Source organism: Lissotriton helveticus, chromosome 7, assembly GCF_964261635.1.
Source record: "Lissotriton helveticus chromosome 7, aLisHel1.1, whole genome shotgun sequence".
NCBI classification, from domain to species: Eukaryota; Metazoa; Chordata; class Amphibia; order Caudata; family Salamandridae; genus Lissotriton; species Lissotriton helveticus.
The window spans coordinates 1,293,634,660-1,293,660,408 of NC_136068.1; the positions used below are offsets into that span (position 1 = coordinate 1,293,634,660).

The window sequence follows — 25,749 nt, forward strand, 5'->3', positions numbered from 1 at the left end:
ACCACCTGGACTGGTAAAGGGGTAGGACCCATAGTGCTGGGCCAATGTTGAGGGCCCCAGAGATCTTTCTGTTTCCCCAAAATAATGATCTCGGTTTTATCACCGTTAAGCTTGAGGAGATGCCTCTGCATCCACTCAGCCACAAGTGACAAACCAATTTTCAAACCAGACACGCTGTTATCTTCAGTGCTGGAGAGGGAAAAAACGATTTGCGTGTCATCGGCGTATGAAAAAATAGTCAGCCCGGCTTCCCCTGCGATGGTAGCGAGAGGTTTGATGTAGATATTAAATAGCAGCGGGCTGAGAATAGACCCCTGAGGGACACCATACGCCGATGAACATATCGTGGATGCAGCTTTCTGAGAGAAAACTTGGAATGTGCGCTCACTTAAAAAGGAGGCAAACCAAGCAAGTGCGGGGCCATCTATTCCAAGGGAACGGAGAGAATTTAATAAGATGGAATGGGACACGGTATCGAACGCTGCGCTCAGATCCAGAAGGATGAGAGCAGAAGTTTCACCGCGATCGATACCGTGCCGAAGTCTCTCCGTTACCCCTAGTAATGCAGTCTCAGTAGAATAGTGAGCTCGAAAACCGGACTGGGATGGATGTAAAAAGCCCAGATTTTCAATAAAAAGAGAAAGCTGCGTGTTAACATGCCTCTCCAGTATCTTTGAGAAGATAGGCAGCAAAGAAATAGGTCTGAAGTTGGCAAGGTTTGATGTGTCCGCACCAGCCTTTTTCAGAAGTGGGACCACCATCGCATGCTTCCAGTCCTGTGGCACACGAGACTCACTCAGGGAGGTATTAAGAAGTCTCATAAGAGGGCGCCGACACTCAAAATCGAGCAACTTAAGGATTTTAGCAGGCACCGGATCACGCGGTGAACCAGATCTTACACTGTTCAGGCAGGCGAGGAACGAGTCATCATCAAACAGAAGCCAGTTAGTTATCTTTGCCCCTAGAGACAAAGGTACAGTCATAGTCGCACACCCCAGTTGAGACTGAGTTGCTGTGTTAGAGGCACTCATGGAGTTGTTAATACGCTCAACTTTGGCGATAAAAAATTCCGCAATGGAATTACATTGGGCTTCTTCCAAGACTGGGGGGGTCGGTAAAGTATCAGCACCAGTCAATTTTTTAACCACTGCAAATAGAGTGCGAGGGCAATTCTGAGCTTGCGACACTATATTTGTCGTGTATGTAGCTCTTGCCTCTTTACACCTAGAATGGTATCCCTTCAATGCTTCTTTGTAAGCGATCTTTCGAGAAGCAGAGTAAGTGCGCCTCCATTTCCTTTCCAAGGCCTTACAATTAGTTCTCTGAACCTTTAAATCGGGCGAGAACCATGGGGCCGGACATCGATGGAGTTTGGAAAGTCTCGGAGTAGGGGGAAGCACGATGTTTACAGCATTCGTGAGCCAAGATGTAACTGCCAAATTCAGGTCTTTAAGTGGGGCTTCGTCATTTAAAGGACAAGTATCAAAGAGATGTTGGTTAAACTTTGAAATATCTAGTTTACCCCATCTATGGACTAGTTCGCCCTTGCCCTGTCTATTCAAAATAGGCAGTTTGATGTCAGATAGGGCGAAGTGGACTGCGAAATGATCAGTCCAGTCCAAAGGACGAGCACTCTGTGAGCAGTCAAAGGAAAGATTGGAAAGAATTGGATCCAATTGATGCCCCGCCGAGTGAGTGGGACCCGAATTGCACAACATCAGGCTCAATACCTCTAAATCACTTAAAAAACTCTTACTTAAGGCGCAAGAAGTGTCATCAAGATGTAAATTTAAATCGCCAAGAATAGTAAAATTTGCGGCTTTAAGAAGTAGAGGAGCTATAGAGTTGGTGAGCACGGATATCCAGGTATGGGCATTGCCGGGAGGGCGATATATCAAAAGGCCAGATAAAGTAAATTGTGGGTTAATAGCAAGTTTAAAAAGCGCTGCCTCACAACCAGGAAGAGGGAAAGTTTCAAGTTTGCAAAGGTAACAAGACTTGAAATATCCCCCTCATCAATCCTAGGGGGTCAGGAGTGGTCTACCTTGCCCCCTTTCCTTCATTTCCCCCTTCGTTTTTCACCACATCTTGTCTCTCGATCGTACCGAGAGACAAGATGGCGGCCGCTCCGGACTGTTTAGAATGTTGACAGACACCGGAGAGCCAATCAGCTTCGCTTCGCGAAGTTCCGTTACGCGTCAGGTACGCGAACCGGGGCGCTAACCGGAGCGCTGTCACAGATATATATATTTTTTTAAACGTTAATTTCTCAAAATCCACTGGAGCACATATATTGAGACATAGCAAAGGCACGTCGGGCAAACCATATCTACAATTTTGCCAAGTTTCATGTAAATCTATTCAGCCGTTCGAGCTAAAAGTGAGTCCAACCGCCCTATGGAAAAATGAATGGGAAAAACGCGTTTTGGGACCCCCCTTTTTTCTCGGCCTCCCCTTGACGAAACCCCCTTAAATTTTCAGGGGCTGCTCAGAAATAAAATGTGCCATTTTCCTGAAGATTTCAGCCAATTCCGTCCACAAACGCCAAAGTTATTAGACATAGAATTATCAGAAATCCCATAGAGAAAAAATCCTAACTATATATACCCACTGGCTATCGCCAGTAGGTAATATACATATATAAACATATATAATCTGCATATCTATATAAATATAAATGCATGCATACATATACATATATGCATACATATGCATGTTATTTACATGAAAGTTTTAAAAACACTAATAAAAGCAAAGCTAAAAAGCCACCTCATTACAAACAGAATGGCTTTATCTTAAACGAGGGCGAGATCTATTGCATTTTCAATGCTTGTTTACTTTGGTTCTATCAAGAAGGCATTCAGATGTGTCACACATTTGCCATAAATTCTGAATGTTAGCACTCTAGTTGCTCATTAGATCACTGTAGTAAAGCTAGTGCTCACCAGGGAAGTCTGCTGCTAATCATGGTTTGCAGCCATTTTCCCGCATTTTTTATCCCGCAGACTTTCAGTCCGCATACCATTATCCCGCAAGGTCATTGACCTCGCATACCATTATCCCGCATTTTTTCAAAACGCATGTGCATTTATCGCGCATGCCTTTACAAAGAATTACGTTTTAAAGGCATGTATGGTAAATGCATTTGCGTTGTGAAAACCACGATGACGAGAGAGGTAAGTGGGTTTGTGTTAATTTTTTTCGTGGGTTAGTGATTGTGTAGTGTAGTGTAGTGTTGTGTAGTGTAGTGTTGTGTTAGTGTAGTGTAGAGTTGTGGTGGTTGTTTAGTGTAGGGTCATGCTGGGGGTAGTGTTTTAGGGTTTAGGGTAGTGTTGTAGTGTTTGCGTAGTGTAGGGTCATGCTGGGGGTAGTGTTTTAGGGTTTAGGGTTGTGTTGTAGTGTTTGCGTAGTGTAGGGTCATGCTGGGGCTAGTGTTTTAGGGTTTAGGGTAGTGTTGTAGTGTTTGCGTAGTGTAGGGTCATGCTGGGCGTAGTGTTTTAGGGTTTAGGATAGTGTTGTAGTGTTTGCGTAGTGTAGGGTCATGCTGGGGGTAGTGTTTTAGGGTTTTGGGTAGTGTTGTAGTGTTTGCGTAGTGTAGGGTCATGCTGGGGTGTAGTATTTTAGGGTTTAGGGTAGTGTTGTAGTGTTTGCGTAGAGTAGGGTCATGCTAGGGGTAGTGTTTTAGGGTTTGGGTAGTGTTGTAGTGTTTGCGTAGTGTAGGGTCATGCTGGGGGTAGTGTTTTATGGTTTTGGGTAGTGTTGTAGTGTTTGCGTAGTGTAGGGTCATGCTGGGGTGTAGTGTTTTAGGGTTTTGGGTAGTGTTGTAGTGTTTGCGTAGTGTAGGGTCATGCTGGGGTGTAGTGTTTTAGGGTTTTGGGTAGTGTTGTAGTGTTTGCGTAGTGTAGGGTCATGCGGGGGGTAGTGTTTTAGGGTTTTGGGTAGTGTTGTAGTGTTTGCGTAGTGTAGGGTCATGCTGGGGGTAGTGTTTTAGGGTTTTGGGTAGTGTTGTAGTGTTTGCGTAGTGTAGGGTCATGCTGGGGGGTAGTGTTTTAGGGTTTTGGGTAGTGTTGTAGTGTTTGCGTAGTGTAGGGTCATGCTGGGGGTAGTGTTTTGGGGTTTTGGGTAGTGTTGTAGTGTTTGCGTAGTGTAGGGTCATGCTGGGGGTAGTGTTTTAGGGTTTAGGGTAGTGTTGTAGTGTTTGCGTAGTGTAGGGTCATGCTGGGGGTAGTGTTTTAGGGTTTAGGGTAGTGTTGTAGTGTTTGCGTAGTGTAGGGTCATGCTCGGGGTAGTGTTTTAGGGTTCAGGGTAGTGTTGTAGTGTTTGCGTAGTGTAGGGTCATGCTCGGGGTAGTGTTTTAGGGTTTAGGGTAGTGTTGTAGTGTTTGCGTAGTGTAGGGTCATGCTGGGGGTAGTGTTTTAGGGTTTAGGGTAGTGTTGTAGTGTTTGCGTAGTGTAGGGTCATGCTGGGGTGTAGTGTTTTAGGGTTTTGGGTAGTGTTGTAGTGTTTGCGTAGTGTAGGGTCATGCTGGGGGTAGTGTTTTAGGGTTTAGGGTAGTGTTGTAGTGTTTGCGTAGTGTAGGGTCATGCTGGGGTGTAGTGTTTTAGGGTTTTGGGTAGTGGTGTAGTGTTTGCGTAGTGTAGGGTCATGCTGGGGGTAGTGTTTTAGGGTTTAGGGTAGTGTTGTAGTGTTTGCGTAGTGTAGGGTCATACTGGGGGTAGTGTTTTAGGGTTTAGGGTAGTATTGTAGTGTTTGCGTAGTGTAGGGTCATGCTGGGGTGTAGTGTTTTAGGGTTTTGGGTAGTGTTGTAGTGTTTGCGTAGTGTAGGGTCATGCTGGGGGTAGTGTTTTAGGGTTTAGGGTAGTGTTGTAGTGTTTGTGTAGTGTAGGGTCATGCTGGGGGTAGTGTTTGAGGGTTTAGGGTAGTGTTGTACTGTTTGTGTAGTGTAGGGTCATGCTGGGGGTAGTGTTTTAGGGTTTAGGGTAGTTTAGTTGTTTAGTGTATGCTAAAGGCATATTCGTTCAAAAAGTTTTCGTTATTTTAATTTGCGGCCTAATAGTACATGCGGGATTTTTTTTGCGGACTGATGGTATGCGGGATTTAGTCATATATTCGCTAATCATACTTTCTATGGCAAAATGAACCCCCTCATTTTGTTCCTTTTTAAATTATATGTTTTAAGAGTTACCACTTTATTCCAATCAAGATAGCTTCAGGTGTGCCATACCTTTGTAATAAGTAGGACTGTTAGCACTCTAGTTGTTCTTTAGAACACTCTGGGACATTCTGTCATTGGGCTATAGTTGGGCTACATCTGGCTGATATTTGGGCTACATTTGTTTTTTTCTCTGGTGGCCATCTTTGGGCTACATTGGGCTACATTTGGGCTCCAACATATATATAGCCCAATGTAGCCCAATATATATTTTTCAAAGTTAATTTTCGTAAAAACCACTGGAGCCTATATCTTGAGACATAGCAAAGGCACATCGGGCTACCAGTCCCTACAATTTTGCCAAGTTTGGTGTAAATCCATGCAGCCGTTCAGGCTAAAAGTGAGGCCAACCGCCCTATGGAAAATTGCATGGGAAAAACACGTTTTGGGACCCCCCTTTTTTCTCGGCCCCCCTTGACGAAACCCCCCCAAATTTTCAGGGGCTGCTCAAACAAAATGTTCCATTTTCCTGAAAATTTCAGCCAATTCTGTCCTTAAACGCCAAAGTTATTCGACATAGAATTCTCAAAAATCCCATAGGAAAAAAATCCTAACTATATATACCTACTGGCTATCGCCAGTAGGTAATGTATATATATGTATATATGTATATATATATATATGTATATATATATATATATATATATATGTATGTATATATATATATGTATGTATATATATATATGTATGTATATATGTATATATGTGTATATGTATATATATATATATATATATGTATATATATGTATGTATGTATATGTATGTATGTATGTATATATATGTATGTATGTATATATATGTATGTATATATATATGTATATATGTATGTATATATGTATATATGTATGTATATATGTATGTATATATATGTATATATGTATGTATATATGTGTATATATGTATATATGTATGTATATATATGTATATGTATATATACACACACACGTGTGCTCGAAATCTGAGGTGTGGTGGCTCTGTGGAGAAGGTACTGTGAGGTCTCTGCTGTGATTGGCTGAACTTTGGATGTTATAAAATGAGGTTGATAGAGTGCTCAATTGAATTTTCTCTATGGAGGTCTATGTAATGTATTCAGTACTACTATTTCTACTGTTAACGTGGGACTCCCACCATGACGACGGGGAAGATTCAAGCATGTTCTATAAAAGATATCAATACTGGAGAACCACAGTGTACAGGTAAGTAACTTTATTTTTTTTTTTTTTTTTTTTAGCAAGTCGCAAATTGCGTGTCGACAAATGGAATGGCTGTACATCGGCCCCATATCATTTTATAAGGCTAAGGGCACAGTCACTGAGGTCTGATTAGTAGACCACATTGCACTCTGAGTCAAACGATCAGCAGCATCACTCCAAAAAACCTGGGGGTGACAATATAACAAGAGGTATTTCCTTACACAAAGAAAGAACATACTTAATTTGGGAATATATCGCTGTTTGATAAAAGTGATCGCTCGTTTCGCAAGGTCAGACATTGGTGAAAAACATGTAGTTCCAAAATGTTTCAACAAAAGTGTCATCTTCTCATTTACAGTGCCATTTGCACCTGTACGTTTTACTAAACACATAACTATTTGATTTACAAATGCAAACATACATTTTGTTCTCATAAACCTGAGTATACACTTAAATTCATGTATTTATATATAATACCCGGAAGCCTGCCATCCATGTATAAAAGCCTGTCTCTAATCTCCTTATTACTGTTGACATTTGTAGTGACCTGAAATAAAGAAATTATTTAACTTCTCACCTGTAATAAGTTCTGAATTCACACTGCCTACTGCTTGGGTAGCAGCCAGGATGAAAGGCAGGACATGGAGCATAATTAAAGCTGCAGCTTAAAGAGCAAAAACATAATGATTTTTTCTTCTGCTCTATTTTTCCTGATTAACACAGATGAGCAGAAATTAGATATTTCTGAAAAATTATCTTTTATACTTTTATAAAATTATTACAAAGACAGAATCTCCATGTTTACATACATTCTGTACTATAGTGTTTGTTTTTAGATAATTCTTTTATATTAATATGGTACTAATACCTTTTTGCAACAGGCGCCTATCTGCTCTTTGATGTGTTTCTGTTTGCCTTATAGATTCTATTTTTATTTTTAATGTCTGTAAACATCCGATCTTTTTCATAGGAGCAAGCAACACATCAAAGATTTAAGTGATTTGTGTTGAAGGGTGATGATATTACTATATTTAAAAAAATAACCTACCCGTTGTCATACACGATAAGGATTACTACAAGTCCGATGATGGACAGTACATCCAAGCGTGAAGATGTCATGGAAAGTATGAGTTCATCCACTAATGTTATGATATTATCAGTATTCTCAAACATTTCCTCAGCCTATTCTCTCCCCTGAAACCGAGATTTACTGATGCCAAAATTATTGGTGGTGTTGGGGTATGGGTTTTCCACAGGAAAAAAAATAATTTCTCCATGGAGTAAACGAAAAGTTAGCAAGTAGATTTGCTCTTTCTCATAGATTTTCACTTGAAGATGGAAGGGACATTTGATCATGTGAAAGAGAAATTCACAAAAGAATTTCAGAAGTACTATTGGGGAGACTGTGACCATTGCAGATTCCAAGAATACTCCTGGTAACCTTTGTGAATTCCAAAATATCTTAAACCTAATTCAAACAAAGATGGGAACATACCGGAGGATATTTTAGACTTTTGGTGAATCAAGCCATTTGTGTTGCCCTTCAAAACTTGAGTTCCTTTTCCTCAAGCCTATTTCTGCTTAACATTCTGGACGCTGATCGCAGGCTTTTCGTAAAGCAGTAAAGGCTGTGTTCTTCTTTGACTCAGCCTGGGAAATCAGCACACCAAATTTGGAAAATTGTAAAACCGTTACTAAAAAGTCCAAAATGTAGGAATCCGTATATACTTTTTTTTTTTTGGTCAAACATATTGGTGTTTTACAAAGTACATCTTAAGACAATGCTATCAAGTCACCCCTCGCAGGGGGGGTCGCTGGTGCAATGAGACTGTGAGTGGCTAATAACACTTAACATTCAGTATCAGTCCAACGCTGGTATCGAATCAGTATATTTTATTGTCTCCTAAAAACCACTACGCTCTTATCCTCCATTTTTTTCTTGTACTCCTTTGATTTATATGCAAATGTGTATTCTTTTGCAGACACAACATATGTCTTAGGAAACTACAAGACTGAGCAATGTAAAAAACCACCCAGGCTTTGTCGTCAAGGATATGCCTGCCCTTATTACCACAACAGCAAAGACAGAAGGCGAAGCCCAAGGAAACATAAGTACAGGTAAGAGTGTCCAATCTACCATATCTAGTCAGCCAGTGTGGAAAGCGAATATCTGTATGATCCAGATTGCAAGCACAATCTGGTTTGCTTCATTCACAGAAGAGATAGGTAAACCTGTCTGCTTAATTCAGTGTCACCATTAAAGCTAGGTAGAGCATATCTGCCTCATGAGAATGGACACCACTACACTATGAATTACAGAGATGCAGGAGCTACAATGCAGATAGGTGGAGTATTGCTGCGTCATCTGGAGCCAGAATGACTTGGGGAGGGCTGTTTCTGGAAGCGCCAAACAAGATCATATTATTGAATCATACTCATTTGTTCTACCAGTACTGATGAAATGATGAGCCTACCTGCCATAACTAGGGTAATGAGTAGAGGTATAAGAGTTACCAGTAGAGATACTCATTCAGGCTCACTAAAATAAGTCTGAAAGCTACGTGTTTGATTCTAGGTCACAAGTATAGTCAAGGAAGCTTCATCTGCATTACCCAGTGTTACCAGTGTTGCACAAATAGTGTTTGTGCCTAATCGAAAACTAGTTAAGAACGATTGAAATATCTGCTTCATCCAAACTTGTGAGTACATATGTGAACTCTATGGGGGTTTGTGCAGGAATACTCCACATGAGAATATATGTGCAGCCATACCCTTTACTCTTCAAGGATGTTCACCCTGTAGAATTTTATTTTCTGATAAGTCATATGTTGTGCAGTGGAGCCACCCATTTGTAGCTTGTTTTGCTGTAGATGCACATTTCTGAAGGATATTTCTAACCACAGATTCCTCACCTTGTGAATATTCTCCAGGTGTCTACTACATCCAGACACTTTTCGAGCAGTATTCCTCTGCACTGGTAGGTGGCGTCGTGTTGCCCCGTACTAACGTCATTCCGCTAAAGAAGTTACAAGCAGAACCACATATAAGCACCACCCATGCCAGCTGAGATCAGTCCCGTTTTTTCTGCGCCTGTAAATGCATACCTGAAGTTACTCCTTAGGTTATTTTTTTTCCAAAGGTAGTCTTTAAATCCAGTTTGCAACGGAAAACTACAAGGTTCAAGCCTTGTACGGACTGTCACAAACCGATGTCTGTGACGGATCCCCCCGAGGTATGCCTTTGGCACTTGGGGTCAGACCACGACTCCTAGGCCTGCAACTGCTGCTCCCAGATGAATCCGAAAGCCATATGGTGCTGTGAGGCAGAGCTTTATGTCACCGGAAACTGAAAGGCTCCACTTGTGGTCAGTCGCTGTCAAGAGGGGAAAGCATTGTTCCTGAAGTGTTTCCCTCTTCAGATCTGCATCACGGTCAAAGTTCTAAAAGAAGCACAAGAAGTCAAAGTAGGTCTTTGCTCTTTCTGCTACATTTGAATTCCAGAGAAGGCGCACGGGTGTCAGCGTGCCTCTCGGTCTCACTCTCGATACCTGTTGGAGACGATTCCAAGCTTAGTCCTGATGCAATCCTAATTTCCAAGTCCATCTGTGATGTAGCAGGAGATTTAGGCTCTCCACACAGCCATGCTGCTGCCGGAGAAGTAAACACAGCCCATCATGCACTCCAAATACAAGCTGATTTTATCCCTACCCCAACGAAAGTTGTGCTCCTGTCCCACTGGGACATAGAAGCTACCTACGGACCAACCAGGTCCATGTCTACCTGGGAGAAAGGGATATCAATGATGGGCAGTGGTCTTAAAGGGGCTTTCATTATGTGGGCCGGGTTAGTGACCTGACATCTTTCACATGCCACACAACTTTCTGTTGTCTGAAAACACTCCTATCCAATAGAATTGCCTCAGTAAATACGCCTCCTTTTTGTCATGGCCATAATGACCACCTCCGGCTTGGCTATAAGCCAGATGCAAGACTTGCTGCTGGAAGGGAAGAGGCACCACCAATTGGCTTATAACATTGTATCCTTTCTTTACTTTCCTATTCAACCTCCCTTGGAGATACTAAAATATGGGCCTATCTGACCACTGGAATCAGACACAGCCTGTCCCCAAGCCTGGGTGAGGTTTGGATCTTCCTTCTGGGCAGCTCTGAAACGAGGTGCTGTTACCCTCTGTATCTTCTGTGGAGGAACAAATGCGGGAAGCGGCAACACATATAGTCTATAATGTAGGCGTTTCTCTGTCTGTGTGAATTTCTTGCGACTCTTACCCCCTTCTATCTCTTCCTCCCGGAAATGGGCCTACCTCCACCACACTCTCTCTCACCTGTCCTTCAGTGGAGGTTAGCAATAAGGTAAAGTCAGGATAGTCGGTCCCTATTATCTCTTCTACCATCTGAGGTATTGCCCCTACTTTTAAGTCTTCATGCTAACCTCCCCAATTAATGGTGGCTGTAGCTGCAGGGTAGGGTTTGCTGTCCCCATGAACACGTTATGACTACGGTTTCTCCTTGTACCCATTGCTCGCTGTTCACCTTTTCCTTACTTATAACTGAGTGTCTGCAATCTGAATCCACAAACACATTTGTTATCACCCCATTCACTTTTAGGAGTTTCCTCTATCTGCTGGGACTACCCCCTGCCCAGAGAACATGTCCTATCGAATACCCAACTTCCATGGGTTCTGCCGGAGTTTACGTGCTATATGTCCCCAGTCCGCGTGGTCGAAGCACAGACGTTCCTGATTAATGTCCCTTCCCTGGGGTCCAAAGGGTACCCAAGGCTCAGAAAGGGACTGGGGAAGGGGCTTAGGAGTGGAACTCTTTCAATTGGTGTTTGCAGAGGGTCCTGCTCTCAGCTGGGTGACCCTAAAGTCGGGAGACCCATAAAAAGTGTATGGTAGGTCAGTAAATCCGTATTTGTAAAGCGCGCACTACTCACCCTTATGGACCTCAAAGCGCTGGGGGCTGTCATGGAAATTAAGTGAGCTATTGCCCAGAGTCACATGGTGCTGAGCTCAGCTGCCGCCAGAGCCGGGGATCGAACCGTGAACCTGTGCTCCGAAGTCAGCTGCCCTTGCCGCTGCACCACACCTTTCCACTAGGTCATTAGCCATGCTGAAAGTCACATTCGAATGTTGCTTTATCCAGGTTCTGGTGGACCCCGGAAGGGCTTCCAGAATTTGTTCCTACATTATTTTGTCCATGACATCCTCGAGTGTGGCCCCCTCTTTTCCCCAAGTCCTGAATATTATAGAATGGTGCCGGGTTATCTTGGGGGTTCCATTTTTCTCTTCGGAATTTGGCCCTGTAATACTCTGTATGAAAGCCCAGTCGCTCATGGATAGCTCATTTTACTGCCGGGTATGGTATGGTATCAGATGGGTTGGTTGCTTGGTAAGCTGTCTGTAACTCTCCAGATAGCAGAGATGCTACATACGCAATCAGGGGTTTGTATAGCGCAGCCCGTGAGGGTCTCAAGGCGCGGGGAATGGGGGGGGCGGGAGGCAGTTGCTAAGCCTTGCTCTGCTCATTGACTTCATATATGACTTTCAGCGCCAGCACTGGTGCTAGTTTAAGACAGCCTAACGTCTGTCCTGGAGCCAGTAAGGCCCGCTTTGCTCAGTAACTGGGGTAGGTGATGCAGTTGGCCTAGGTCGTGGCTAGGGGTGGAGTCCTCAACCTGCGGACGCAGTTTAAATAGTTTGGGTGCAGCCTACAGGCCGGGGCGTGCTCCTCACCCCACCTCGAACCCTGGCTATGTGGGTAAACTGAGCTGTGAAATATGTGATGCCTGGACTCCGTCTGGACTCCTATTCTGACACTACATGTGCTGCAGTGACTTCTTATCTACTAGCATTCTGTTGACGCCGTGAACGCCAGGAAGCACAGTGAATCCTGTTGTGAATGCTGGAGCCAAGAAGTTGAACAGGAGTTCTGCAGCAAGCACTAAACTGCAGCACAGAGTACTGCACGGAGGAAACTGGCGTTCGGCCAGTGGGCTTGTCCGCGCTTCGTTGTCCGCTCCACTCTGCCCTGCCAGCAGCTGACAGTATACCTAGTAAAATGGGTGTCAAGAGCCAGGCGCACCAAGAGAACATTAAGGAAATTGCAAGGGCACCAATAAAGCATTAAGAGGGCACCAAGTGGGTGCAAAGGAAGCAGCCTCTGTGAATTTCTTCATGAACGTCCGGCACCGGTGGACCTCACCTCCAGTATAACTGGCCAGAAGTCGGCAGCTGCTAAGCTTAAGTAGGTTCCTGCAGGATCTTTAATTCGCCCAGTAGTCTCAGCAGCCCAGGCAACTTCATTATTCTCGTGGCACAGTCTATTAACTCTCATTAACCAACCCTGAATGCCTCAGAACTCTTGTCTGAGGCCACTGGATTCAAGATAGCCTCGCTGATAAGGATTATGAATCCGAAACCGGTCCCAGGATGCTTGTTTCCGGTCCATGGAAGACATGGCTTGGCAGTTCAGGCTGTACTGTTCCCATGAGGCACAGGGTCAGACTGATTTGCATATAGCCATGTCTGAAATGGGGTGGCTGAGTGGGCTAAAGAATGGTGGTGGATTAAACCCAGATCAGTTGACTGGGGGTGAGTGTGTGATTTGCTCAAGCGCTCTGTCCATCATCCCCTTTTGTTTCGCTCAGAACTCTTGTGCAGCATGCTCGTGCCCTCCACCCCGACTCCTTTAGAGCATGCTCTACCACAAAGGGGTGAGGCGCCCCTGAAGTAAGAATTGGTATATTGGCCACCGGCAGTACATCGACTCACCTCTAGATTCCGCAACATTCCACAGACGCATGCCCCCAGCTCCTGCCCCCCCCCCGACCCAAACGTTGAGTTTCAGGAAACTACTGGGGCAGGCCAACACACCACCAAGAAGAGGGGGGAGCTGCTACGCAGTCTGGCAAGAGAAGAGAGTCTGCCATCACTGATATCGGCAAAACCATGCCTTTGCAAGTGTCATCCCCTCCTGGCCCTACGTATACCTTTATATCACTTTTGAACTCACCACTACCTAAGCGTCCTAGAGTTATTGACTACTTCATTTTTAATAAACTCCCCTCCAGCGGCGGGGGTAGGAAAACCACACACCCTGCATCTTGCTCCTCAGCAGGCGACTCCCTTGCACCCTCAAGAGTCACACAGAGAAGTGTCCATGCTAACCAGGCCCCCTTGATATGTACTACACAGCTCTGATTACCTTAGCTCAGGTCCATTTCACAGATCTGCAAGAGGAGACTTTAACGTTCATGGAGCAAGATTTTTTTACCACTCCATCTCCTCCAGAACAGAAACAAACATAGTCAATACTTCAAGTAGGGACAAGGGTAACAGGAGCCCTTAGTAAATGCGACCAGCCTGGCATGTCAGTTAACTAGCCCAGCACTGCTAAGTCCATTCATCCAACTAACTGATTGAATAGCACCACAAGTAACTTCGCATGCTACCCGATTCCTTCTACCCCTCTGAGTCCCAGTAGGTTAAACCTGTTAACCTGAAAGGTTTGTGCCACTAGCTCGACCAAGTGAGGGCCTAGCCATGCTTTCGAAGAAGAGGCTTTAGGAATTTATGACTTCAGTTCACCAGGTCACTCTGACCTAAAATCGCTATGGGAGGAACATGAATAGTCTTGTAGCCAGACCGATGGGACATACCAGCATAAGGCAAGTACTAACCATTGGAATGCTCTGCTTAATAATCTGAACAGAGTTTCAGCATCACTGTCCTACAACTCCGACAAGATCGACATGCAAGTGGACATCCTTAGTGCACTAGCTTATTGTATTGTGGGAATGGATGCTAAACTGTCTGCCCTAGGATGCAGTTGGATCTGGCTGCGTGTACCATTCTTGACCTTGCCCAACCACTATTGACGCCTTTGCTAGGATACCTCAAAAGCTGGACGCTGTTCTTAATTGGATTTCTTTATTCTGTGAGAAGCTGACCTGGTGTATGATGTACACTTATGTAAGTGGACACCTTGCACCAGTCCATACAACCCTTATGGTGATTTAAGAGGTCTTAGACAACCTTAGAAAGCTGTCTAAGTGGTAGCTGTGGAGAGCAGCCTTAAGGCTTAGTCCAGAAGGAGTGTAAAGCAGCTTGTTTTACCAGAATGCAATCTTATAGTATAGATTAGGTGAAAAAGAACCATATAAAGTATTTATAAAAATATGTATTGATTATGTGAGACTCTCTAACACATAGCAATATCTCATACCCGGAGATATGCACACTCTAGCTTAGAAAAGATTTACAGTTAGCACGACATACACAGTGGACCCAGCTGGGGACCCCCTGTGTTGCAGAACCTTTCGCAGTCCGGTTCAGCATCAGCAGACCTGTTGAATTAGTTGCGGTACCTGCAAATGCAGGGGAGTAACTCCTTCACTCCAAGGGAGATTCCTTCAAGTGTCTTTGATGCTTCACAGGCCTTGGAAGGTTCCTGTATGATGCACAGACTATGCAGCAGACTGGGCTTCATTTGGGCCTGACTTAGTCTCCCTTCTAGAGTGCACAGACGGTAGATGACCAGTGGTGTCTGATCTGATTCTTATCCCACGAAGAATCTAGGGACCTACACCCAGGTAAGCCCTTAAGTATCCTAGGGAAAGGGTTGGGAAGATTCAGGGGACCCTCCCAGGGGAGGGTCTCGACAGGGGGAGGTTTCGCCCATGTCCTTTGTCTAGTTTTGTGCCAGAGCTGGAGCCGATGGCTCCCAGGACTCTTTTGAACTAGACTATGCACAGGGACCCCAAATGTGCCCCTCATGCAGGATGCCTATTGTTCTTTCTTCCCCTGATCGAGCTTGGCTCAGCGGCAGGAGAGCAGAATCGTATCTCTCATCGGCAGCAACTATTTTGTGCTGTCCAAGTCAATAAGGCTGGTACCGGGAACACTGAGAGCCTTACGGAGGACTCTTCCAGTACTTGGAATAATACCTCCCACACCGTTTACGGTGTTTGGGTATGATTCCAACATGTTTGATACCAAACATGATAGGATTTGTTGCAGCCTTTTTTCGAGATGGTCATCGCGAATTACGAGGTGCCCCTCTATATAGTATATGACTGCTTTATTGAAAACCTGGGAGAATGGACTCCGTAGGCTGCAGGGATGTTCTGCTCATGCAGGGGCACCCTCTCCCTTAGAACCAGGCACCCTACCTTCAGGATTCCAGAGGCCTGCAATAGGGGTGACTTCTAGGTTTTAAGTGCAGTGACCCTAGATATAGAAAACCTATATCTTTAGTAACTGGTGCTAGCATCAGCTTACAAAGGCTGCAATGGCAGGCCTGTAGTTCCATTTTGAATGCTCTCTCATGGGTGGCATAATACATGCTTCAGCCCATGGGTGACCGCTGGGTTACCTATGCCCTGGGTACATGGGTACCATATACTAGGGACTTATAAAGGTATCCCAATACATGGGTACCATATACTAGGGACTTATAAAGGTATCCCAGTATCCAATCTGGGCTGTACCTAAGTACTGAACAGAACAATTTAGGGAGAAAGCAGATTGACTGGGGTCCTGATTAGCAGGATTCCAGGCAGACTAGTTAAATACAACTTAGCACCAGGCAAAAAGTGGGAGTAACCATAGAAGCAGATTCTATTTTCCTACATCCTCCCACTAGACGGGTTCAGTTCTGAAGCAACAAGACATCATGGACCCTAGTACAGCATTCCCATAAATTCATCGATTGCAAGCATTTCTCTCCCCTCTTTCATCCCTGTTCACGTCAAGGCACTGGCAGGGTGCACTCTCGAGCAACTCGCTGAATTAGAAACTGTGCCGCCAGTTGCTACAACCACCAATTGTGGGAACACCTGGAGTGGTTTCTCCCAATTCATGAATTGGAAACAACGGGTCCCCCCACGAGAGGGCTTCTCCTGTTCCCCATTTAACAGACGCAGCAAATACTCAAAAAGGCTTCGAAAGGCAAGACATATGCGTAGCACCAGCTGCTCTCTGCTTCTTCATTGCCCACCCCCTACTCCGCAGGTCATCTGGCAATGATCATTCATCTGACCTGGCAGCCACTCACCAGCCCCCAAAAGCAGCTCCACAGTGATATCCAAATCAGAACTTAGCCCCTATATAAGTGCAATTTAACACAAAAGTCAAATTATAATGAGGATAGTGCAGAGGGAGGGAAGACCAAACTTCCGCACACCATTGTATTTTTGCTGCACTGGCACAACCATCACGTGATCACGAGTCATCAACTGGCATGTCTCATGTTAACAGCAGTCATTTTGCAAACTATGTTGCTGCCACTGCCTGACCCATCACGCTATCCTCGCTACATCTGCTTGGCCCTGACCATCTGCAGTTATGGCAACCGATTCACCGACATTGCCTAAATCTGCTAAAGGACCCGCCATCCCCGAATCAGCTCTCGGGCACCATCATCCTCGTACAGAATACTCTTGTTCAGACCTTCAAAGGCCCATAGTCGTCACCATCCATCATCCCTCCTCTGTGAAGACTTCAATAGCCCTGCTGAGCATGTGGACTTGCAAAGTCAAGACTTTAAAAGCAGTAATGCAGCAGGTGGCACGCACCTAACATTTCCCAAAAAATAAACTCGAGTTTATTCCGCATTACGTTTCTATTGGCAAACACGATATCCTCAACAGGAGTACTTTTTGGAAACTGCTTGGGGTAGCTGCATGTACAAGACATACCAACTCTACACATCTAGAGTTCATTGAGTTTAGGGAAAACCCAGCAAAAGGACGAGTGACATTACTATCACTATGTGATCCTCCCCAGATTTGTCTAATTCCGTTTGGCAGCTCAATTATACCCTTTTTATGTGGGGGTTTGAATGTTTACCTGTGCTACCACCCCCTTATCCAAACCCACTTGCACCAACTCCAAGCAGCCTTTGCTCACAGAGAACCTATATTCTGAATAAAGAAGAAATTTACAAAATAATTTTTGTTCTGATCGACTTCATTCGAGTGCACCTTCCTCTTTTGGTTATTCTATTGTTGTACTTCATACATCTCTGAGCAGCGGATGTTGGAAGTGGTTGCACCATCCAAGATTGTAAATATATGGAACCATTGTGCTTGACCTTTGTCTGCTGCTTTGTGCCTTTTGGATTCAAGCAGCCATAGTGCACCAGCTGGTTGTATTCTGAGAGGTTCCATTGGCTCTGAATTTTACAAGTCCCTATTAATACCATTGACAGCTATCTGAGTGAATGCAGAGGATATTTCCTCAGAAGTTACTTCACAATTCCAGCAGACCACAAGTAATTCCACAATCTCTAGTACATGAACTCAAGAAGGAGCTTGTAAAAGAACCCCCGCACCCCCATACCCCTCTCGCATGACCACAGCTTTTGTACTACCTTTGGAGGTACCCCTCTCCTGGGCCATGCCTACCCTGTATCCATCTCCAATAACAGCCTTCGGATTCTTGTGTGGACTTACCACACTTTCTCATCCACAGCAAGATCCTAACCTCAATGACACTCAGAGGGGACAGGAATTCCAATCTGTATCTGCCTGATGACTCGATTATTTGGCTTCAACCGCAATACGAGTTGGAGTCACTCAACTACCTGGTAGGATTATTCGGAATTGTTGATACTGCCAAGTTCTTCTTTCCTGGCTGACATCAAAAAGAAATCTGAGAACCATATGTGGACTGACTTGGGGAGCACCCCTCAATCCTATGTGCGCTGGAGACATGGGTTGTCTTGTCTGCTCACTTTAACAGGTTCAGAACACTCCACCTACCAGCTATTCCTTCCTCTTATGGGCATTCAAAAGGGGACTTGGCTACCTACATATCAACTATTGTCAATGGAAAGCTCTTCTAGTTTATTGCAGATACATCTTTTTATCAGGTTTCGGGTCTGGAATTCTCCTTGGGTTCATGACTGGGTATTGTGAACGTCTACAACAGTAGTCCAACAGTGGATAGAAGATATATCCTGTCAAAATTGGACCCTGATCTGGACCACTTCAACGCTAGGAGTTTGGTATGATCTGGGAAGGCAACTTCAATGTTCATCTCCTCACCCTGACCTCAAAGATGTGTGTGGCATAACTGTTTGAAAAAGGAACCCTTCTCTTAATTTTTCCCATTTGGCAGCAACAGTAACAATTTGATGATGTTTAATTTGTGGTTGGCAAATCACTACAACTCTATGAATAGATTCCCTGCCTTTTTTGTGGGTAAGGGGCCAGGGTCTGGAATTGATTTTCTCTTCCAGGGGATCCTCGTCAATAGTCATAAGCACTGAATATTCCCGCCCATGTGCGGGGACCCCGGAAATAATATATACAAATTATATATGGAAATCACGTATATACAGCTCTACATATATGTATATACATTTTTCATTTTTTCTCATACCAATGCAGCTCCCAATAGGAGGCTAAACAATGTAATTACCCATATAAAGACTGTATTTGCAAACATATAAAAACACACAAGGGCAAGTAGCACTTGAACTCTGTTTTCTAATGAGCAAAACACTCATATAGCATAAAAACTGCAAATAAAGTAGACCTTGTTAGCCTACAGGCTGCACTGTAAACCAATAGCATAGAAAAAGAAAGCATTTTCAACCAAACTGGCACCGTGCCTTTAAGGCAGCCATGACCCCTAGCTTCCCATCATGCCTGAGGGGTGACAGTTAGGTTAGTTGTTCTTTCCGGCTCCTTTAGTCAGGACCCTGGATTTTCAGCTCTTGCCTTATTTGACTTTCTGTCAAAAATTTCTTTTTTGAACTTCGATTTTTTCACTTTCACTCGATGTCTTTTGGCAGTAGAGTGCAAGTGCTGCCTTTTTTGTGTGACAGAAAAGGTTTATTTTTATCAAAAATGCCTTCCTTATTCGACCCTTGCCCTTCCTGTGGCAAGAAGAAGGCCAGGACTGATACACACCCTGTGTGTAGCCTCTGTCTCCCTGAGTCTCACTCTTCAGACAACTGCCACTAATACAAGAAGTTGTCAAGGAGAACCATCAAGGAGAGGGAGAGGATTCGTCTTTATGGAGTCTCTGAAAGAGGTAGGTCTCCTGGCAGCAGAAGAAAAGAACCCGGTCGACGTCGAGAAAAGTCCTGACCTGTTCTCATTCGGCATCTGGATCGACAGTGAAGCTGCCTACGACGAAGAAAACAACGTCGAAGACTTTGATGCCGCGCATCATCACTCGACTTCAAAGGAATCGTCGTCGAAGGTATCAGTTCTCATCCAGGGGATACTCATCAATAGTCATAATCTATGAATAATCCCCGCCCATGTGCGGGATCCCGGAGCATATAGAAAATACATATATATACATATATATGCATATGTGAAAACATATACATGCAGCCTAAAATATTTCCAAAATGGCAAAGATGCTGAAATTACATACGTTTGCATAGTAGCACCTATACTCTCCCAACCCCTAAGGAGGAAAGAGAGCAGTAAACATTTGTCATACAACAATGCTTTATTGCCATAGAAAAAACTGTAATTGCAGACATTTGCCAGTAGGCTGCAGCAGAGTGTAAAGAAACAAAGAAAACTGACACCTTGCCTTTAAGCCATTAGTGTAGGGGTACCGTGCCTTTAAGACCTGTAGGCTACCCCCTGCTCCCATGATGCACCTCAGGTGGCAGTTAGGTCAGTTCTTTTTTCCGGCTCCTTCTGAGAGGATCCTGGAATTTGAGCTCCTCAAAATTTTGACTAAAACTGATTTTTTAAGAGAAATATTCAGAAAATTCTACGTTTTCTGGTTTCTAAAGGCTTCTGCTACTGTTTTTGTGGACTTCCACTGATTTCTTCCAGTCAGAATGCCAACTTTATTCAGGAAGTGTCCTTCCTGTGACAAGAAAATGGCACTGGCAGATCCACACTCGGTGTGTATTGTGTGCCTTACATCCACACAAAATCCTGGCCAGTGGCACCATTGTCCGAAGTTCTCCAGGCAAACCTTGCGCGACAGAGAATGGATAAAACTCCATGCTATGTTGGAAAAGGACAAGAGTCATCAGGTGGGCGGCCATGGAGGCCCCAGGACATAGTCTTCCAGCAAGCAAGACCAAAAACGGCGACGTTCCACTTCTCCTGACCCCATGAAGAGGAAGGGGAGAAGAGATTCACCATCGAAGTCGCCGTCGAAGAGGCCCAGACACTCTTCAGGAACACCATCTCGGCGTCGAGGCACCACACTTCAGGCTCGAAGTCTGTGGCTGCTGATAGGACATAGTCTCCATCGACGTCGAGGCTTCCGTCGACGTAGAGATACTCTCCGCCGCCCTCGAGGGGATCATCGTCAAGAGTACTGACGGCTGACATATCGCCGCCGGCTGGCGTGCCGACATCGAGAGGATTGTCGAGATCCCACCACTCAAAGTCGAGATCGACGTTGATCCGGCACCATGGAGGGTCGCCGTCGACACGACATCGTGGAACATCACCGTCGATACGACGTCATGGCAACTCGCCGTCGACTCGGCGTCCTAGCAGATCGACGTCAAGATCACCAACTCGACTCCGAAGGTTGCCGTCGAGGTCACCTCATCGTCGTGGACGATCGACGTCAAGACCATCGAGAACTCACTCACCGCCGATGGTCACTCCGAGATCATCGACGTCGAAGCACTCGACGTCGAGAGAAGAGGTCACAGGTATTGCGGAGTCCCCAAGGCAGTCAGATTCCGGGCCCAGAGCATCGTCAGGGGACTGGTCATCGGCTCCTGGACTGCATATTATGGAGATCTCTCCAGAAGTACCCCCCAAATCTGCGGAAGGGAAATCCCGCAGTTTGTCTCCTCGCCGTCCGCAAGGTGCTGTATGTGGTGGTCGCAGTAGTCCGGACTCGGATTACTCCCGCATGTACTCACCATCTGGTCCAAGGACGAGCACTCCGGGCAGACCTTCGAAGTCTCCCCCTAGGAGGCCAAGATCTCCTGCCAGGCCAAGTTCACTTTCCAGGACAAGATCACCTTCCAGACCAAGATCACCTTCCAGGCCAAGATCGCCTTCCAGACGTCGGTCAAGGTCCAGGGGTCGGCACAGCCGCCATCACGCCAGGCCCCATAAGAGAAGGCGCACAAGATCGCCTACATGGTCTTCGTCTATAAGATCTACGGTCTGGGACTACTCACCGACCTTCACCTCGACACCGCCTTCACGGGTGTCACCCATAGATGACATCTCTACATTTACAGATGTTCTGGGTAGGGGGGCAAAGAAACTTAACATCTTTGTATACCCCGGTGGTTCCCACGTCTGTCATCTTTGATACCCTGCATCACCGGACAGCTCCCAGACCGCTGCTACCTCTGGTGCCTGGATTACAGGAACCGGCTATGGCCACCTTTCTTACTCCTGCGATGCAGGGTTCTGTACCATCCAGAATCGCCAAAAAATACAAGGCTCCAGCAGAGGACCCCTTGTTCCTCAGGACTGATCCACCAGCTGATTCAGTCATTGTGGCGGCAGCCATGAAATCCTACTCCGCTTCCACCTCCTCCTCGGTGCCTCCTGAGAAGGATAGTAAACAAATGGACTCGTATGGGAGGAAGATGTGCAACACTTCAGCGTCATACCTGAAGGTTGCCAGTACCTCTGCCCTTCTCGGGATATACGACAGATCTCTCTGGGACACTCTCACGTTTCACCAAGAAGCTTCCCAAAGAAGACCGGCAGGATTTAACCGAAATCCTACAGGAAGGAGGGCTTGTAGCCAATCAAGTAATAAGTGCTGCAGCGGATGCTTTCGATTTCGCCGCTCATGGCTACTCCCATTGAGTCTGCTCACGACGCTGGGCTTGGGTGCACCTCACAGGCCTAAAGCCTGATGATCAGAAGAAGATACTAAACCTCCCTTTCAATGGTTCATCTCCGTTTGGTGCTCACGCTGACAACGATATGACCAAGATGGAGGCTGAGATGGACACTGTCAAGGCTGTGCGTCTGGAGAAACGCAAGGAGTTTAAGAAGCGCTTCCGTCAGGGCGACAAGCGGTCGTACCAACAGAAGGTTCAAACCCCTCAGTGGTCCTCCCAGACTCAGCAAAGATCTCAGTTCCAGCAGAGACCCCGTGGTATAGGCAGAGGCAATAACAACAAGCAACAGTCCACCTCCAAGCAGCCTCCCAAACCTTGAGTCGTTGCTTCCTCCTCAACCGTTCGCCACTCCGGTGGGAGGGAGCGTAGCGTGTCACCTGGAAGAGTGGAAAACCATTCCAAAGGACAAATGGGTGCTGAGTACTGTGCCGTATGGTTACTTGCTGAGGTTCAAGTCTCCTCCCCCCTCAACTCAAGCGCCTTCCTCGAATTCAAAGTCAGCTGTTGAAGGACGAAGTTTCTATTCTTCTCACGAAAAAGGCCATAGAGGAGGTCCCTCCCATGCGAAGAAATCAGGGAGTATACTCCCGCTACTTTCTAGTGCAAAAACGAGAAGTAGCCAAAGAGTACAGACCTATCCTCGACCTACGCCTGCTGAACAGGTTTATCAGAAAAGAAACATTTTGTATGTTAGCCCTGCACCAGATCTTTCCACTCCTTCACCAGGGAGACTGGATGTGTGCCATCGACCTGCAGGATGCTTACTTTCATATACCTGTCTCAGTAAAGCATCAGAAGTTTTTCAGGTTTCAGATAAACCGTCACCACTACCAGTATCGAATGCTACCGATCGGCCTCACATCCGCCCCACGGACATTCTCCAAGTGCATGGCGGTGGTGGCTGCCTTCCTCCGCAGGCGGAAGATCTTCGTCTATCCCTACCTAGATGACTGGCTCCTGAAAAGCTCCACACCTGTTCTGCTTCAGAGCCATCTCTCTTACTGTCGCAACCTGATGCATTCCTTGGGGTTGCAGGTAAACTACAAAAAGTCAGTACTCCATCTCACCCAACGAATACACTATCTGGGCGCATCTCTGGACTCTGCAGAGCCAAACGTGTGTCCTTCAGAGGAGAGGTTATCATCAATGCTTCTGAAGTGCCGCATCCTGTTAGACACCCAAAACCCTACAGCCAGACAAGTGTCGTCGCTACTGGGATCGATGGCCTCATGCATCTACGTTGTGCCCAATGCGCGCCTTCACATGAGGCATCTGCAGCAGGCACTCGAGGACCAATGGTCTCCGAGATCAGGTCACTGGGAGGGTCAGGTCTCTCTCCACCAAAGTGCCAGAGACTCCATCAGATGGTGGATGAAACGTTCTCATCTTCTGCAGGAGTCATGTTTCATCAGTCACCTCCATCGCAGACAGTGGTCACAGATGCCTCAATTCACGGCTGGGGTGCTCATATGGACCAGCTTCAGGTACAAGGTCTCTGGTCCGAAGTAGAAAGAAGCTACCTCATCAACTTCTTGGAGCCCTAAGCTGTCTATCTGGCGCTCAAATCCCTCTACCCGTCTCTACGCACCAACCACATTCAAGTTCAGACAGACAACACAACAACAATGTTCTATCTGAACAAGCAGGGAGGCACAAGGTCACGAGTTCTGTCTCTGGAAGCTCAATCCATTTGGCGCTGGCTTCTAGCGAGAGGTCTCTCCATCGTGGCAGTTCACCTCCCAGGAATCCTGAATGTTCAGGCGGACGGCCTAAGCAGAGAATTCGTAGAAGCGCACGACTGGGTGCTCAACAAAGACGTCGCTCAGGAAGTGTTTCGACAATGGGGAGTACCAGACATAGATCTGTTCGCAGACTTAGCAAACGCAAAAAGCCCCGTATTTGCGTCCAGATTCCCCCAGCATGGATCATGGGGGAATGCACTTTTGATCAGCTGGTCTCAGACATTGCTTTACGCTTTTCCTCCCCTGCCTCTGATTCCGGCCGTGATACAGAAATTCTACAGGACCAACACCAGGATGATCCTGATAGCGCCGCATTGGCCACGCCAGTGGTGGAACCCAGATCTCCTCCAGCTGTTGGAGGTTTCTCACCGGAGACTGCCCAGCCGCCCAGACTTGCTGACCAAGGACGAGGGGAGGGTGTTTCACCCCAACCTTCCTTCCCTTCGATTGACGGCATGGCTCCTGAGGTCATCCAATATGGCCACCTAGACCTTTTAGCTGACTGCATGAACTTTCTTAAAGAGGCAAAGAGGCCCTCCACTAGAAAGTCTTATGCTTTCAAGTGGAAGAGATTTTACCTTTGGTTTATGGACAATTCTCTTGATCCACTCCAAGGTCAGAAGCAGGTGATTCTCCTCTACTTATTGCATTTGGCAAGGTCAGGCCTGAAGTACCCCTCCATCAGGGTTCACTTAGCTGCAATAACAGCCTATAGGAAGTCTCCTTCTCAGACCTCATTCTTCCTCATGCCTGTGGTCAAAGATTTCTTAAAGGGGCTTAAAGTGTTTCCACCAGTGAGGTCCCCCTCTCCTCCCTGGGAGCTTAACATCGTACTTACCAAATTGATGGGTGCTCCCTTCGAGCCTATCCATAAGGCATCTTTGCAGCACTTGACCTGGAAAGCTGCTTTATGGTAGCCATCACCTCCGCCCGCAGGGTGAGCGAGATCCAGGCCCTGTGTTGCAAGGAACCTTACACAGTGTTTCATGCCAATAGGGTGGTGCTGAGAACACATCCAGGCTTCCTGCCCAAGGTGGTCTTGGATTTCCATATCAATCAGACCATCACTCTGCCTACTTTCTTTCCTCAACCAACCACTCCCCCGGAGAGGTCTTTACACTCTCTAGATCTCCGGAGGGTTTTGAAATTTTACCTGGCTAAAACTCTTCCACTTAGGGAGTCTGACCGGCTCTTTGTTAATTATGGGTCAACTAATACTGGTCTGTCAGCTTCAAAAAGGTAAATGTCAAGATGGATCGTCTCCTGTATAGCTCTGTTTTACCAATTAGCTAACAAAGCTTTTCAGGGCAAACCTCAAGCACACTCTACTAGAGGGAAAGCTTCTACTACAGCTCTCCTTTGCAACATTCCCATATCTGAGATTTATAAGGCGCCTACCTGGCGTTCAGTACATACCTTTACCCGCCATTATTGCCTAGATTCAGATGCACAGGCCGATGCCCAAGTGGGACATGCTTCTTTAAGGAATTTGTTTGCATAACTGCATTATAAATGTGATGTTGATTAATTTTTTCCTGTATACTTGATTGCTCGTCCGCGAGACTCTGGGTATGGGCTTGCTAATCTATTCATAGATTATTGCTATTGATGAGTATCCCCTGGATGAGAAGGATTAGTTACTTACCTGTATTCCTAGTTCTCATCCAGGGGTATACTCATCAAAGTCCTAAGCGACTCACCCACCTCCCCAGAAGAACATTACTGCTAAGTTATGGTATGTTACTTATGGATTTACTCAGGTGTTTA

General features: G+C 45.8%; 1 protein-coding gene across 4 annotated transcripts in view; it reads left to right on the plus strand.

Moving 5' to 3' along the window:
* The window catches only part of UNK (unk zinc finger), a 938,451-nt gene that overhangs the window by 167,608 nt on the left and 745,094 nt on the right, over positions 1-25,749 (plus strand). For all 4 annotated transcript variants that reach the window (XM_078654545.1, XM_078654546.1, XM_078654547.1 and 1 more), the window contains exon 5: positions 8,388-8,523. In XM_078654545.1, coding sequence (XP_078510671.1) covers positions 8,388-8,523 — 136 coding nt within the window. The remainder of the gene's footprint in view (positions 1-8,387; positions 8,524-25,749) is intronic.